We start from the raw sequence: 16,616 nt of genomic DNA, 5'->3' as shown, positions 1-16,616 counted from the left end.
AATAACGGTAAAAATCCTGGATTAAATGTTACCAGGCATTTACCGTGTTAAAAAAGGATATATTGACGTAATGGAGTGATATTACGGTCGCCAACCCGTAAAAGATAATAACAAAGTAGGGTAGAAATTGCAGTCGCTTGTATTTTACTGAAATACGGCTGAGAACAGTATATTTTGTATGGAGAATTTCCGATTAAAATTACGGTTTTTCTCAACAGCGTAAGCGAATGAACAACTTGGTGGAATAACGAGAACTTTGGGTGTGGAAGAAAAGGCTCCTACATCTCGATGTAGTAGGAAATGATGAATGGAGAAGTATTGAATTAAAAGCTCAAGATAGAGACGACTGGCGAAATCTAACCTAGGCCTTTTGCGTCAATAGGAGTAGGAGGAGGAGATGATGATGATGATGATTTATACGTCTCACATTTTATGCTGCTGTCCTATTTTCATTACGAAGTCATCCCTTAATACTTCCACTAACGAATAAATTAAAATTAGAGATTCAGCATTGAAATAAATAAATGCGAATCATTAAAAATGACAAACAAAACAGTAAAATAAAAATTGGTATATCAACATTGATATAAATATAGATATTAATCGGAAACCTGACAAAAAAAATCTTTTATATCAACATTAATATAAATTTAGAAATTATTCACTAAAAATGACGAATAAAAATACTAATACCAGTTTAATCACTCACTGATTAATGAGTGATAATATGTCAATGTGATATAATTAACAAAAAAATATATATGAAAACACTGAGGAATAATACTTCCTCCACAACCCACTCATTTTTTTCTGCCAGTCATATCGAGGTGAACCAGATTCAACGTCATTTAGAAAGATAAAGACTTTTTCAATTGGAACTGGAAAAGAACTAAGCCAAAGCGAAATAAGTGCTTGACGGGAAAATGACGTTTTGCATTTAAAAAGTTTTTCAGAGAGAGAGAGAGAGAGAGAGAGAGAGAGAGAGAGAGAGAGAGAGAGAGAGAGAGAGAGAGAGAGAGAGAGATTAACAAAGTTACCATGAAGATATCATACCTTTGAAAAATGAGGTTTAAAATTGACCTGAAAATATGAAACGGAGAGAGAGAGAGAGAGAGAGAGAGAGAGAGAGAGAGAGAGAGAGAGAGAGAGAGATTAACAAAGTTACCATGAAGGTATCATACCAATATATAATTAGGTTTAAAATGTATGGGATACTTCCATACTTATATTTTCTCCATATCTTGGAGACCGGGATGGGGGGGGGATTCAAAATAACCCGTATTTCCCACACCTCTTAGCTACGCCACTACTCCTTAGATTGAAATTTTATAAAACAAATAAGACGAATTTATAAGTAGCAAACAAATATCTCTAAACGTATTTTAGTAAAAGACCAAATTATAAGTAGCAAACAAATATCTCTAAACGTATTTTAGTAAAAGACCAAATTATAAGTAGCAAACAAATATCTCTAAACGTATTTTAGTAAAAGACCAAATTATAAGTAGCAAACAAATACCTCTAAACGTATTTTAGTAAAAGACCAAATTATAAGTAGCAAACAAATATCTCTAAACATATTTTAGTAAAAGACCAAATTATAAGTAGCAAACAAATATCTCTAAACATATTTTCGTAAATTCCAATTTAATTTCACCCAAACTGAGAGCTTCTCACTACACGACGGGGCTGTTAACTGACACGAGAGGAAAAATGAGAAAACCTTTCTGTTTTTATTGAATGAAAACCATCAAAGGAAATCTATCGCGTGTTAGAATGCATCAAAAGATTAAAGGCTTATCTGATCTCTTTCTTTTTCCCAGTGGCATAAAGCTTCACAGTTAATGGAGGACCCTTTTGTTATGCTCTAATGCTAATCTGGTGAATATTTAGCAGATTTTACTATATTAGTTAAATATATTTAGAATTTTACTATATTGGTTAAATACATTTATATTTTTTACTATATTGGTTGAATATATTTATCCTTTTTACCATATTGGTGAAATATATTTATCATTTTTACTATATTGGTTAAATATATTTATAATTTTTACTATATTGGTTGAATATATTTATCATTTTACTATATTGGTTGAATATATTTATCATTTTTACTATATTGTTAAATATATTTATCATTTTTGCTATATTGGTTGAATATATTCATAATCTTAACTATGTTGGTTAAATATATTTAAAACTTTTACTATATTGGTTAAATATATTTATCATTTTTACTATATTGGTTAAATATATCTATAATTTTTACTATATTGGTAGAATATATTTATGAATTCTACTCTATTGGTTAAATGTATTTATAATTTTTACTATATTGGTTGAATATATTTATAATTTTAACTATATTGGTTAAATATATTCATCATTTTTACTATATTGGTTGAATAAATTCCGATTGCTTTTCAGCGAACATGATTTATTACTCGTTTATGGTAGTTACAATAAAGATTTTACTATTTTATGGTAGAGTTTCAATAAATATTTTACTCGTTTATTTTACGGTAGAGTTACGATAAAGTTTTTACTCCTTTATGGTAGTTACAATAAAGTAAAAGTAACGTTTATGGTAGTTACAATAAAATTCAAAGTACCGTTTATGATAGCAAAAATAAAGTTCAAGTAACGTTTATGGTAGTTAAAATAAAGTTTAAGTACCTTTCAAGGTAGTCACAATAAAGATCAAGTACCGTTTAAGTTAATACAAAAAAGTTTAAGTAACGTTTATCATAGTAACAATAAAGTTAAAGTTTAAAGGTTTAATAGTTACTCATGAAAGGCAGAGGCAATGGACAGCATAGTTCACTAGAGTCCATTTCTTTTATTGAGGCAGATTCTCATCGACTCGCAGCGGTGCCCTTTTAGCTCGGAAAGGTTTCCTGATCGTTGATTGGTTAGAATTATCTCGTCCAACCAATCAGCGATCAGCAAACTTTTCCGAGTTAAAAGGGCACCGCTGTGAGTCGGTGCAAATCTGCATTGCTAAAAGAAATTGACTATAGAGACTGACTATGCATATGATCAGCACCCATTCCCCCTCACCTTCCAGCTAGGACCAGGGAGGGCCAGGCAATGGCCCCTGATGAACCAGAAGGTAGAACTATGGGCTTTTTGAAAACACCTCCGCCCTTCTCTAGCTTACAAGATTAATGAGGTTGCAGATAACCACTAGAATCTATTGCGCTTGAGTGTTTCTTAAACTCCCGTCCAACAGATTGCGAGCCAGGGACTTTCCAATAGGCTACCACAACTAGTTCCACGTATCTCCCACATCTCCTCTTAAAAGTCGGCCTCTATTGATGTTTTAAGCTTTTTTGATAGAGAGAGAGAGAGAGAGAGAGAGAGAGAGAGAGAGAGAGAGAGAGAGAGACAGAGACTAAAGATTTGACCAAATATATGAAGCTTAGGTTATTTCTGTATTCGCAAATAGCCAAAGATAGATAGAGAGAGAGAGAGAGAGAGAGAGAGAGAGAGAGAGAGAGAGAGAGAGAGAGATTTGACCAAATATATGAAGCTCTTAGGTCATTTCTTAGGTCTTCGTAGATAGCGATAAATAAAGAAATTGGAGAGAGAGAGAGAGAGAGAGAGAGAGAGAGAGAGAGAGAGAGAGAGAGAGAGAGCATCACTGGACAACTATCTAATGTACTGGATTTATAACTTCAGGCTATTTTTCCCTATTGGAATACTTGGGCTTATAGCATCCTGATCTTCCAACTAGGGTTGTAGCTTATCAAGTAATAATAATAATAATAATAATAATAATAATAATAATAATAATAACATAAGCCTATCGTTAGGTCCGAGGAAGCCATTCAATTTCAATGTACACATGTGTGGTAAACACCGGAGTAGCATCAAAAGTAAAAGTTAAAGAGGTTGAAGAGCACGATGGAAGAAGGGAAACTGAGACGTAAGTAAGGATAAAAACTAAATGGTCATTACAAAATTCTCAATTAATACCTATAGTATACAGCGTGAGGTGTACTGACGGCACTAATTTTCCTTGGGAACAATGTTCTGTTGGATTTTTTTTTTAATCCAGATAGATATTACACCACCACCAAAACTTTTTTAAATAGTTTTCAGCTTTTACTTTCAATACGTAAAGGATATATGTCCAATTCTATAAACCTTTAGCTTTTAATACGTAAATAATACTTGTCTAATTCGAAAAAGCTTTTATTTTTAATACGTAAATAATACATACACAATTTTTAAAGCTTTTACTTTCAATACGTAAATAATACATGTCCAATTCTAAAAAGCTTTTACTTTTAATACGTAGAAAATACATGTCCAATTCTAAAAAGTTTTTAATATTAATATATAAATAATACATGTCCAATTCTAAAATGTTTTTACGTTTAATGCGTAAATAATACATGTCCAGTTCTAAAAAGCTTTTCCTTTTAATACGTAAATAATACAAGTCCAATTCTGAGAAAGGTTTAACTTTTAATACGTAAATAATACAAGTCCAATTCTGAGAAAGGTTTAACTTTTAATACGTAAATAATACAAGTCCAATTCTAAAAAGCTTTTACTTTTAATACGTAGATAAAACATGTCCAATTCTAGAAGCATTTACTTTGAATACGCAAAAGAAACATATCCAAATATTAAAATTACAAAACTTTTATTTTGAATTTATGCTCTCCACGATCTTGTTAAATCTCCAAAAACAGTTACGTACTATTTTCGCCAAATTCCCTCACATTTCTTCCCCCAACTAACAAGGGCTGTTTCCCTCGAAGCTTCAAATATGCAAGACAACTATTTTCCCTTTTTGAAAATGAATATTCGCCCTCTCTCTCTCTCTCTCTCTCTCTCTCTCTCTCTCTCTCTCTCTCTCTCTCTCTCTCTCTCTCTCTCTCTCTCTCTCTCTATATATATACATATACATACATACATACATATTTACACACACACACACACACATATATATATATATATATATATATATATATATATATATATATATATATATATATATATATATATATGTAAGTATGTATGTATGTATATATATATATAAAGAGAGAGAGAGAGAGAGAGAGAGAGAGAGAGAGAGAGAGAGAGAGAGAGAGAGAGAGAGAGTGTAAAACATGGACAGCATAGTTTGAAAAAGTTACCATAACTATCCAATAAACCCATAAAAGAAACCTTTACGTGAACCAAAATATCTTATCACAATGCCGATAATGAGCGCACACCAAATAAGATTAATTGAAATGTAACCACATGGGATTCAATTGAACTAATTCCTCTAGCAACATATATAGGCAAAAAAAAAAAAGTGCTACGTGTAGTTGAGGCAAAAGGTACAAAATGCTTCACTTATTTCATCATCCTCTTTCTAATCCCTTGAGGAATACAGTTACATGCTCAGTTACTCTCAAATGTCACTGAAAAGGATAAATTTCTAGGCTAGTCATTCATTTTTTCTTGTGGAGAGAGAGAGAGAGAGAGAGAGAGAGAGAGAGAGAGAGAGAGAGAGAGAGAGAGAGAGATATTATAGGCATACAAGCTGGTTACTCAACAGCTATGTCTGGTTACTTTAACATTTAAGTTGACGTAATCAAACGTTTTTAAACACTTCTAATTCTCGAAACAAAATAATAACAGCAGTTAAGATACTTTTACCGTAATCTGGCCCCATGCGCAAGTATAGATGACGAGAGATTACCATTCAAGGTACTGCCGATGTTTTAGATTAAAATGATGAAATATGGTCTTTTGGTAGTCTATTGGAAACGTCCCTGCTTGACGATCTGCTGGACGGGAGAACGAGTCCCGCTCAAGCTCGATAGATTCTTGTATTGTCTGCAACCTAACCATCCTTGTGAGCCTACATGTCTACTTTCTGAGTCATTAGCAGCCATTGCCTGACCATCCCTGGTCATAGCTTGAGTGGAGAAGAGGTTTGGGCACTGATCATATATATAAATATATATATATATATATATATATATATATATATATATATATATATATATATATATATATATATGCAGAAGAACCACAGGGAAAATGAAAATACAGAATATACACTTGAGTCCTGACTAGTTTCGTGATACTTCCTCTGAGGAAGTATCACGAAACTAGTCAGGACTCAAGTGTATATTCTGTATTTTCATTTTCCCTGTGGTTCTTCTGCATCTGAGCATCACGTTTTCCTGTGATTTTTACGCATATATATATATATATATATATATATATATATATATATATATATATATATATATATATATATATATATATATATTCAAATAAACCATATATTATACTCCTCTTGATATCTGGATTCTCTCTATACCTCGGGAATCAGAGACCCAAGGGGCAATCAACTCAAAGATAATAGCTTATGGTCGGTCAGTAAGCAGAACACCATAAAAATCTGTGGTTTGTAAATAAAGGTTGGAAGGAAAAATGTAATTAAATATGATATTTATTACATAAATAAGCCTTTAAAATAACGTAGTAACGGAGTTACAAAAAGTTGATTGGAGAACAAGGCAATTCACGTAAATCGTAGGGCGTTTCCTTCGTTCTGCTTCGCTCGCTGTCTGTAAAGAAATATTCAAGAAGATTAGTATCTAAAAGTCATGGTCATTTATATAGAAGAATATACCCATCAGAATAATAACCCACTTAAAATTACCTTACAATTGAGCAACTGAGGTTTACATTAGTATCAGGAAGGAAATAAAAGGGCCGATACATCGAAACCGAACACCATCCTGAAATGAACGGTAAACCTAATATAAATTTGCTCGGTCGTAATATGGGAGACAATTCGTCATAAATATAATCATTCGAAACAATGTATTTGACGATTCTCTTACCCAAGTGTTAAGAACGTGAATTTATAAATAAGCTAGAGTTACTAGTCCGAGAGCTAAATCACCTGAAAGGACAAGAGAATACGATATATAAAACATTGACCACAAAAATCTATTACTAATCTTCATAAGGTTAAAAATGACAGACAGGAAAAACTTGAAATAGGCAACACAAGGCAATGAGAGTTCGCAATGATAACCTTAAAAATAAGCCCTAAATATTCTTGGTACTCACCATTGTCGAACCATGCACAAAGGCGTTGCAGATGGATTTTGGCAGATGTTCACAAGAGGGTGACGTAGACCAGGGATCCCAATAAAGGCCTTTAGCCTAAAACAGGCATGTCGGAAGAGTCAAAATTGCAGGAACCTTCCCAGGAGAGTGAGGTCTAAGCTCTCTTCTCTGTGTCTCTCTTTCTGACACTGTCGGACGGCCGGGCTGCCTGCCTCCTCGTCGGCGTTTTCGCTCGAGTAAAGCATATGGAAGGAGGAGGAGTTAGCAAACTATCCATCTTTAAAGACTGGACGGCAGGAAAGACAGTTTGATGGTACCAAGAGTAGGGCAATTGAAATACCAAATTCTTAATAATTACTAGTCTTTCCTGTCGCCATGTGAAAATATGAAATATCTTGTACAGTCCAGGGGCGAAGATGGGATTTTTTCAGAAATGAAAAAATTCCATCCTGAAACATACATAGCAGGACAATTGTAAGAAAAAATACATTTAAGAAATGTAAAAATAATTAAATTAAATACAAAAAAATACAAACACTGAATAATGATTAAAGCATCTGTCTTGTCCTTTCTTGGCTTAATATAGCAGCCTTTCTTTTGGGCCTTAAGGACGAAGTAACAGAATTACTAACATCAGGAGTAGCTGAATTGGTACTTCCTGTGTTTTCTAGTATTGGAATAATATTATTTACATGCAACCTTGATGTCTGGCCTGTTTTTCCCTTCTTAATAACAGCATGGGTAACTTCACCCAAATCATTCTTAAAAACTTCTAGAATTATGCCTAAAGGATAATTATTCCTTTTGGTATGTTCCTCCTTAATTAATACAACATCGCCAACATTTAGTAATTTATGAGTAACGGGACGATACCGCCCCTTCCTATCAACTGCTTGCTGAATCAGAGTACCTAGAAATTCATTATGATAGGTCTCTATTAAAGTCTGCCTAATTTTACACAACTTTACGTAATTCTGAGAAATAGCTTTATTATCAGGGTCAAATTCTGGATCTTCAACTGAAAGAGGTTGAAGATTAGGGATAAGGTTTAGAGAAGTCAATTCATAGCCTCGCACGAGCTGTTCCGGCGTTATTGGTTCGGGCACATTGTCAGTCTCAGCACGAACAGCTTCTTTGAAGGCTATAGGTCGTCGATTAATGAGATGCACAATATTACAGACAAGAAATTCAAAGTCTACATACGTCAATATAAAATTCTTAATTGCTCCAAACATTAATCTTTTGACCATTTTTACACATACTTCTACTAATGATCCCAATTCACTGCAGCCTTTGAAATATTGCTGAAAGGAGAGGGGTTTTACATTATTTTCCTCAAAATATAATTGCGTCTGAGGGTCACTAATGAAGGAAGTTATGGTATTACCTCCTGCCACCAACTGAGTCCCAAGATCACTAATACAAAGTTGAGGTATCCCGTACTCAAAGCAGTGTAGCTGAAATGCTCTTAAAAATTCTGCAACATTCAAACTCCTGCAAATTTTGAGGTTAACTGCCCTAGACCAAGTACAGGTGATACATAGTAACCAAACCTTACGGGTCTCTTTTCCATCCTTCGTATTGAAGGGTCCTAGATAATCCATAAATATGTTAGAAAAAGGAACCGTAGGAGGATCTGCTCTGAAGTCTCTGTAAAAGTTCTGATTTAACCTTATATAACGATTATTAAACCTACGACAATGAACACATTGTTTAAGAGCTTTTTTCACAACTGAAAAATGTTTAGGGATGTAATAATGCTTTCTGAGCTCTGTTAATACAGAATAACATCCTGAATGTAATAATTTGAGGTGTGCATCCCAAATAATTAGTTTGGTCAAATGACTGTCTGGGTGCAATAATAAAGGGTAATTTCCACTTAAGCCATAATTCCATTTTTTGAATTTACTCTTAACTCTCAGAAGACCCTGTGAATCTAAAAATACATTAAGTTGCGTTATAATAGGAGGAATGTCTTTTCTGGAATTAAGACCATGCTGTAGGTAAGAATATACCTCAGGATAATGCTTCCTTTGTTCATTGTTTAACAAGTAATTTATAGCCTGGGCAAAGTAATTAGCGACTGGTGAGCAAGCAATTTTCGCTTTCAGCTTCCACTTGTGCACCACTAAGAAAATTCTGCGAAAAATCAATAAAAGTTTCCTGAAATTGGAATAATTATTAATATCAATAAGATTGTTAGCAACTTCAATAACCTGAGCTGTGGAAGGAGTTGCTTGAACCTCAGTGGGCATCTCAAATGCTGGTATGGTAGTTGACAATTCTGGAACTTCATTTATACTTAAATTTGGTCCTGAAAAAAAGCAAGAATTTTGCAACTGGTTGTATGACACACATCTGGTGATTATGTCCGCAGGATTGTTTTTTCCTGAAATAAAGCTAAATTTTATAGGAACCGTTTCACACATTCTTTGAATATTATGAAGTCTGTTTACGACAAATGGAGAATGTTTATTTAATTTGTCCAATTTCAAGGCAGCAGAATTCAGCCAATGTAAGGCACAGAGAGAATCAGTATATACGTAAATATTATTAACCTTTAAGGGTTTTAAGCAAGCAGATCCAGACAAATCTTTGTAAATCTCAAGAGCACACTCAACACTTAAATGTATTGCGTTAAGTTCCAGAGAGGGCATGGATTTACTCTTAAGTTGATTATTTACAAGTCGGTTTTTGGCATGTATAAAGCTTAAGCGATTGGATTCAATATGCTGTAAATAGAGTACACAACCAAATATGTCCTTACTTGCATCTGAAAAAATATAAATATCATAATTGCCATCTCGTGGACCAACACACCTAGCAATTTTTAAAGGAGGAGCTCTGTTGGTTTGCCTGCAAATATTAATCCATTCTCTCTGCAATTCTTGCGTTAATGGTTGATCCCAATGTAAATTCTTTTGACACTGTAATTGATGCATGAACAATCTACAGCGGTTAAACAATGGCATATTAAAACCAAAAAGGTCAAACTGTGAAGCAATTGTTTGTAAAAGAGACCTTTTAGTATTAGCATTGGGATCCAGACAAATTGGTTTAGTGAAAATTTCGTCGGAACATCGGTCCCAGTTTAAACCAAACAACTTGTTACGTAAAGGCATAGCTGCCTCGGCTTCGCGGTCCACCTCATCCTGTAAAGTCAAGTCATTAGTTACAACCTGCTGAATGTCAAATTTATAGGGATTGAATATATTTGAAAGCTGTTTATACGACCACTCTAACTCCTCTGAAGTGTTGGCAGTAATAGCCCCATTGTCCATATAAATCATGGAATAGATAGATTTCTTTAAATCTGCTATTCGTGAATCCTCTGAAGGTTGTAACACAAGTATATAATATAATGAAATCATTAATAAAAAGGGACTACATCTAAGGCCAAAAGGTAATCTTACATTCTTAAAAGCCAATAAGGAAAAATCGCCTTGATTCACATTTTTGTACCAAAAAAATAACAACTTAGACTGATCAGTTTCTGTTAAAGATAACATATTAAAGGCTTTCTTAAGGTCAAATATGAGTAACTTTTGGTCAAATCTAAGCTGTAAAAAGGAAGAGGACAATTTTTGGTTTAACGTAGGCCCTGAATACATGCACTGGTTATGTGACAAAGATATATTATTAGAAGAATCCCTAAGGTTAGACAAAAATACAATCCTACATTTGGTACTATCCCTATCCAGTTTAAAGATAGGCATGTGTGGTAAAAAAGAATGTTGAGGATTCTCACTTTTAAACACTTCTAAATCATAAATGGGTTCAATTATGCCTGCCTTCAATTGCTCCTTAATTGTTTGGTCAACGAGCTGCAAACGTTCTGGATGTCGTTTAAGTCTCTTGAGGTTAGACCTTAATATCAACTTAGATAGATTTTCATTCTTTGAAAGTAAATGAGAAACTTTCCCATTCCACAGCAAGGGAACAATAATACGTCCATCAGACTCCCTACGACGAAGGGTTTTGATGGTAAATTCGACCAACTGGTTATTAAGTTCAATACTTTCATCATTGTAGAAATTCTGATCGTAATTTAAGTAATAATTACATTCAGACTCTAGAAGTTGATCAGTGGCCTGTTGCAATGGTTTCTCCATAAGCATGCCTCTTTCATTTATTACAGAAAATGAACAGTTTACCAAAAAGTTAGTATTAATGTCATCATCGGCAAAAATATCAACTTTAGAGTTCAGCAAAAAGGAATTACTCTGGATATGAATAGCAGAACTACACACAAATGGGTTACTAACAGCCGAGGTTTGCACTCTCGTATCAGCTAAATTATCAATATTCTTTATCATTAAATCAATGCTACCAGACAGCAAAATACCAGCATGACACTCGGTATACATCGATGAATTTATTCCTCCAAAAACTGTATCTGTACCTGCAATACAATAAGCGAAGTCTGTACCTAAAATGAGCTGAACATTATCAATTTCATGAGAAAATTTATTAAGGAATTGATCAGCTAATTTAACACCTTGTGCCTGAAATTTATCAACTAATCTACCAAGCAGAGGTAATTTCAATGCTACATTAATGTTTGGTACAACCAAGCAATAAATTATAAAGGATTTATCTCCGATCGTAACAGGAACTTCAACAATTTCAGTAAAATATTCTTTGTTACCATTAAACCCATTAACTGTTAGCTTTACTTTAGAGTTAATGATTTTAAGATTATTCTCCTCCGCCAATTTCTTAGTGACAAACGTGCTCTGCGAACCACTGTCCTTCAGTCCTCTGTAAACAGTCCCCCCAACTTTAAATGAAAAAGTGGGTAAAATTGAATCACCATGACAAGTGGGAAGGACGGCAACACCGCTGCTTATTTGAGGAGAAGTTTCCACCTTGGATTTGCAGTTATTAATATTATTAGAGTTATTGCCTGGTGACAGACTCCTATCACACAGGTAAGTCATATGCCAGCTGTTACAATTTGAACAGCGTCTCTTGAATTTAAAACGGCACTTACCGGAAACATGATTAAACTGGCCGCATTTTACACATCCATTTTTAGATTTTAAAATATGCACTTTATCTGTAGGAGAAAGAAAATTAGGGCACTTATGAATAAAGTGAAATTTATCACTATTTCCAACCGTAGAACACAAGGAACACTGAGGCGAAGACCTGTCTTTATCATATGTTACTGCTTTCGCAGCCATGCTGGTAATACTCTCTTTAGGAAGAGGGAGTGTTAATGTTTTGACACGTGAAGCTTTACATTTCAAACTTTCAACACCTTTCCCGTAACTTTCGTACCTTTCGCAAGCTGCAAAGAAATGTGAAATAATGTCATTTAAGGAAGGATGAGTTTTTCCTGTAATATTAATAAAATGACGCTGAAAGCGACCATTTAAGCCGTGCCAAGCAAAATATCTGACAAATTCATCCGCTCCAATGTTAAAAGTCTTGACTGCTTCACATACTGATCGGAGGATGGAAATAAATGTGAAGGGGTCATCACCCTCTCTTAGACTTAACTCCGTAATTTTCCTAATTGCATTGTTTTTACAAACCTCCTTAGAAGCAAAGGCGGAAATCAATAATTCTTTGGCATCTACATAACGCTGTTTGTCAGCTTCCAGAGAACATAATAAAGTCTTTGCTCGACCGTCTATCTGTTGCTTCAGCAATAAAAGTAAATCTCTATCAGGATACTGAAATACATTAGTTGTAGCCTCAAACTCTGCTATAAATTTCAATAAATCTTCTCCTTCTTTGCTTGTAAACTTAGGAAGAGGAGCTGTTGGCTGTTTCAGTAAACTGCGGGCCACGTCGGGAATATTAGAACCATTATTACCCCTGGAAATCTCAAGTAATGGTAAACAATACTCAATTTTATCTAAATAATCCTGGCAACTTGTTAATTCTGGCTCTAACTCTGCTTCATCAGATACGTCAGGAAATTTCTTCAAGAGGATATGATCATCTAGCTCTGACAGCTTGTTTCTATAATTAACAAGAAGACCTTTAATAGCTAACTTTTCTTCTTGTGTAAGGGCAGAATAGGTGTCAGACCTATTGAATTGTTCGGTGACTTTTCTCCGAATGACTTTTCGTTGTCCAATCAGTACCTGTAAGTTAGCCATTATAACAAACGTATAACAAATGCAAAATAATAAAATGTTAACTTTCTGAAAAGGAAAAATATATTTATTTAAATGAAATGTTAATATCCTGGAAAGGAAAATGTCAAGTCCTGCAAATAGAAATATGAGACTACTGGGAGCCCCGGTCGTGGTCAATTCTCTACTAGATCATCTGCACCATCATTAAGCACCTTTCATTGTGTTGCCCCACGTTGGGCGCCATAAGCAGAACACCATAAAAATCTGTGGTTTGTAAATAAAGGTTGGAAGGAAAAATGTAATTAAATATGATATTTATTACATAAATAAGCCTTTAAAATAACGTAGTAACGGAGTTACAAAAAGTTGATTGGAGAACAAGGCAATTCACGTAAATCGTAGGGCGTTTCCTTCGTTCTGCTTCGCTCGCTGTCTGTAAAGAAATATTCAAGAAGATTAGTATCTAAAAGTCATGGTCATTTATATAGAAGAATATACCCATCAGAATAATAACCCACTTAAAATTACCTTACAATTGAGCAACTGAGGTTTACATTAGTATCAGGAAGGAAATAAAAGGGCCGATACATCGAAACCGAACACCATCCTGAAATGAACGGTAAACCTAATATAAATTTGCTCGGTCGTAATATGGGAGACAATTCGTCATAAATATAATCATTCGAAACAATGTATTTGACGATTCTCTTACCCAAGTGTTAAGAACGTGAATTTATAAATAAGCTAGAGTTACTAGTCCGAGAGCTAAATCACCTGAAAGGACAAGAGAATACGATATATAAAACATTGACCACAAAAATCTATTACTAATCTTCATAAGGTTAAAAATGACAGACAGGAAAAACTTGAAATAGGCAACACAAGGCAATGAGAGTTCGCAATGATAACCTTAAAAATAAGCCCTAAATATTCTTGGTACTCACCATTGTCGAACCATGCACAAAGGCGTTGCAGATGGATTTTGGCAGATGTTCACAAGAGGGTGACGTAGACCAGGGATCCCAATAAAGGCCTTTAGCCTAAAACAGGCATGTCGGAAGAGTCAAAATTGCAGGAACCTTCCCAGGAGAGTGAGGTCTAAGCTCTCTTCTCTGTGTCTCTCTTTCTGACACTGTCGGACGGCCGGGCTGCCTGCCTCCTCGTCGGCGTTTTCGCTCGAGTAAAGCATATGGAAGGAGGAGGAGTTAGCAAACTATCCATCTTTAAAGACTGGACGGCAGGAAAGACAGTTTGATGGTACCAAGAGTAGGGCAATTGAAATACCAAATTCTTAATAATTACTAGTCTTTCCTGTCGCCATGTGAAAATATGAAATATCTTGTACAGTCAGGGAATCGAACTCTGGCCCAAGAACTGTCGTCTTAGTTTCTAGGACCAGGGTTCGATTCCCCGGCCGACCATAAGCTGTTATCTTTGAGTTGATTACCCATTGGGTCTCTGATCCCGAGGTATAGAGAGAATCCAGATACTAAGGGAGTAAAATATATGGCTTATTTGAATATGAAAAAACGTCTAAATGTACAAAATTTATCTATTTATCTAACTATATATATATATATATATATATATATATATATATATACATATATATATATATATATATATATATATATATATATATACTGTATATAAGTTTATATATATGTATATATGTATATTCATATATATATATATATATATATATATATATATATATATATATATATATATATATATATATATATATATATATATATATATATATATATATATATGTCATTCTCAGTGTTCCTTGCCTCTGCTATTCACGACCGATATTTAAATCTTTAGAAACTGTACATATTATGAGTAATGCCACGAAGGATGACACGATCTCCATTAGGCACGACTCCTGTGAATCGGCTCGTGTCTGCTCCGTGCTTTCAAGTTTACCTCTCAGACATCCTACTCAAATCCCCTGACGATGAAAAGAGCGTTCCTGGATTTGTGAGGATTTCCAGGATTTAAGGATTTAAGCACCAAGTGACTTCCTAAATCTAGAGTATTTGAATATTTGATGTTTCTATTTTAAGAGAGGATATAGAGCGGTTTCTGTATCCCCTTGTGGTGGCTTGATGGAAGCGTCCTTCCCTGTTTAGACTAAGGTTCGAGTCCCGCTCAAACTCATTAGTTTCTTTGGTCGCCGCAAATTCACCAATCTTGTGGGAGATTTGGCAGAGCTTATAGGTCTATCTGGTTTGTATATTCCCTTGTGGTGGCCTGGTGATTGTCAGACTAGGGTTCGATTCCCTGTCAAATTCGTTAGTTCCTTTGGTCTCTGCAACCTCGCTATGCTTGTGAGCTAAGGGTGAGGGGTTTGGGGGAGCCTATAGGTCTATCTATTGAGTCATAAGAAGCCATTGCCTGGCCCTCCTTAGGCCTAGCTTGGGTGGAGAGGGGCTTGGGCGCTGATCATATGTATACATGGTCAGTCTATAGGGCATTCTCCTGCTTGATAGGGCAATGTCACTGTCCCTTGCCTCTGCCATTCATGAGTGGCCTTTAAATCTTCAAGTGCTCCCAAACTATACTATTAGATAGTACAGTTGGCTTTAGTAATTCCGGTTAATTTAAGGGAAAGCTGAAAAAAAATGATTGCAACTATAATTAGCGAAGGATTTCCGGTTAAATTAACCTAGACAATTAATGACTAGATTCAAGTTAAATGGAACTATCAACTTCTGCTTATCGTCAGTCTCTGGGGTATTGTCCTGCTTTATAGGGCTATGTCACTGACCCTTGCTTCTGCCATTCATGAGTGGCCTTTAAACCTTCAAGTGCTCCCAAATTAATCTATTAGGTAGTACAGTTGTCTTCAGTAATTCCGGTTAATTAAAGGAAAGCTGATTAAGAAATTATTGCACCTATAATCAGCGAAGGTTTTCCGGTTAAATTAACCAAGACAATTAATAACTAGTTTCAAGTTAAATCGAACTATCAACTGCATATCCTCAACAGACCGAACATTCGCGTGCCAAGAGCTTTAGACGTCAACATCTCCAATAAACTTCAAAGGACACAGGAGTCCAAGCACAAATTGCTGATCAAAGAGAAACACAAAACATTAATGGCTGGATGATATTCTTGCACGCGATTTTGCGTGGTTTGCTTGAGAATTAGAACGAAGGGTGATTTAATAATCATGGGATAAATAAGCGAGTTAAGCGAGTTAGTATTGTGTACCATATATGGCCTGACATACAAGTAAGTGTTTCCTAAAAAAGTTGTAGTACTGCATTTGTTGTTGTTGTTATCATCATCATAATCATCATCATCATTATTATTATTATTATTATTATTATTATTATTATTATTATTATTATTATTAATTATTATTATTATTATTATTATTATTATTATTATTATTATTATTACTATTATTATTAT

At 34.5% G+C, this 16,616-nt stretch overlaps 1 protein-coding gene and 1 long non-coding RNA gene across 5 annotated transcripts; both read right to left on the bottom strand.

Moving 5' to 3' along the window:
* Nucleotides 1-6,456: 6,456 nt before the first annotated feature.
* LOC137638334 (uncharacterized) lies at nt 6,457-12,259 on the bottom strand. Of its 4 annotated transcripts, XM_068370384.1 has the most exons (4): nt 7,099-12,259; nt 6,867-6,928; nt 6,683-6,761; nt 6,457-6,587 (listed from the first exon to the last, which is right to left on the bottom strand). In XM_068370384.1, the coding sequence occupies exon 1, from the start codon at nt 12,036-12,038 to the stop codon at nt 7,647-7,649; it is 4,392 nt and encodes a 1,463-aa protein (XP_068226485.1). In that variant the 5' UTR covers nt 12,039-12,259; the 3' UTR covers nt 6,457-6,587; nt 6,683-6,761; nt 6,867-6,928; nt 7,099-7,646. The 4 variants fall into 4 exon arrangements, with proteins under 4 accessions (XP_068226485.1, XP_068226484.1, XP_068226487.1 ...); XM_068370383.1 differs by having other exon boundaries at nt 6,683-6,928; XM_068370386.1 differs by lacking the exon at nt 6,867-6,928.
* Nucleotides 12,260-13,492: 1,233 nt separating this feature from the next.
* LOC137637764 (uncharacterized) lies at nt 13,493-14,127 on the bottom strand. The gene is made up of 2 exons (XR_011043790.1): nt 13,719-14,127; nt 13,493-13,623 (listed from the first exon to the last, which is right to left on the bottom strand). It is a non-coding gene; the product is annotated as an uncharacterized lncRNA (long non-coding RNA).
* Nucleotides 14,128-16,616: the final 2,489 nt, after the last annotated feature.

Source organism: Palaemon carinicauda, chromosome 3 (genome assembly GCF_036898095.1).
Source record: "Palaemon carinicauda isolate YSFRI2023 chromosome 3, ASM3689809v2, whole genome shotgun sequence".
In the NCBI taxonomy this organism is placed as follows: domain Eukaryota; kingdom Metazoa; phylum Arthropoda; class Malacostraca; order Decapoda; family Palaemonidae; genus Palaemon; species Palaemon carinicauda.
Note: the sequence above shows the minus strand (reverse complement) of the source record. Positions and strands in the feature narration are given on the sequence as shown.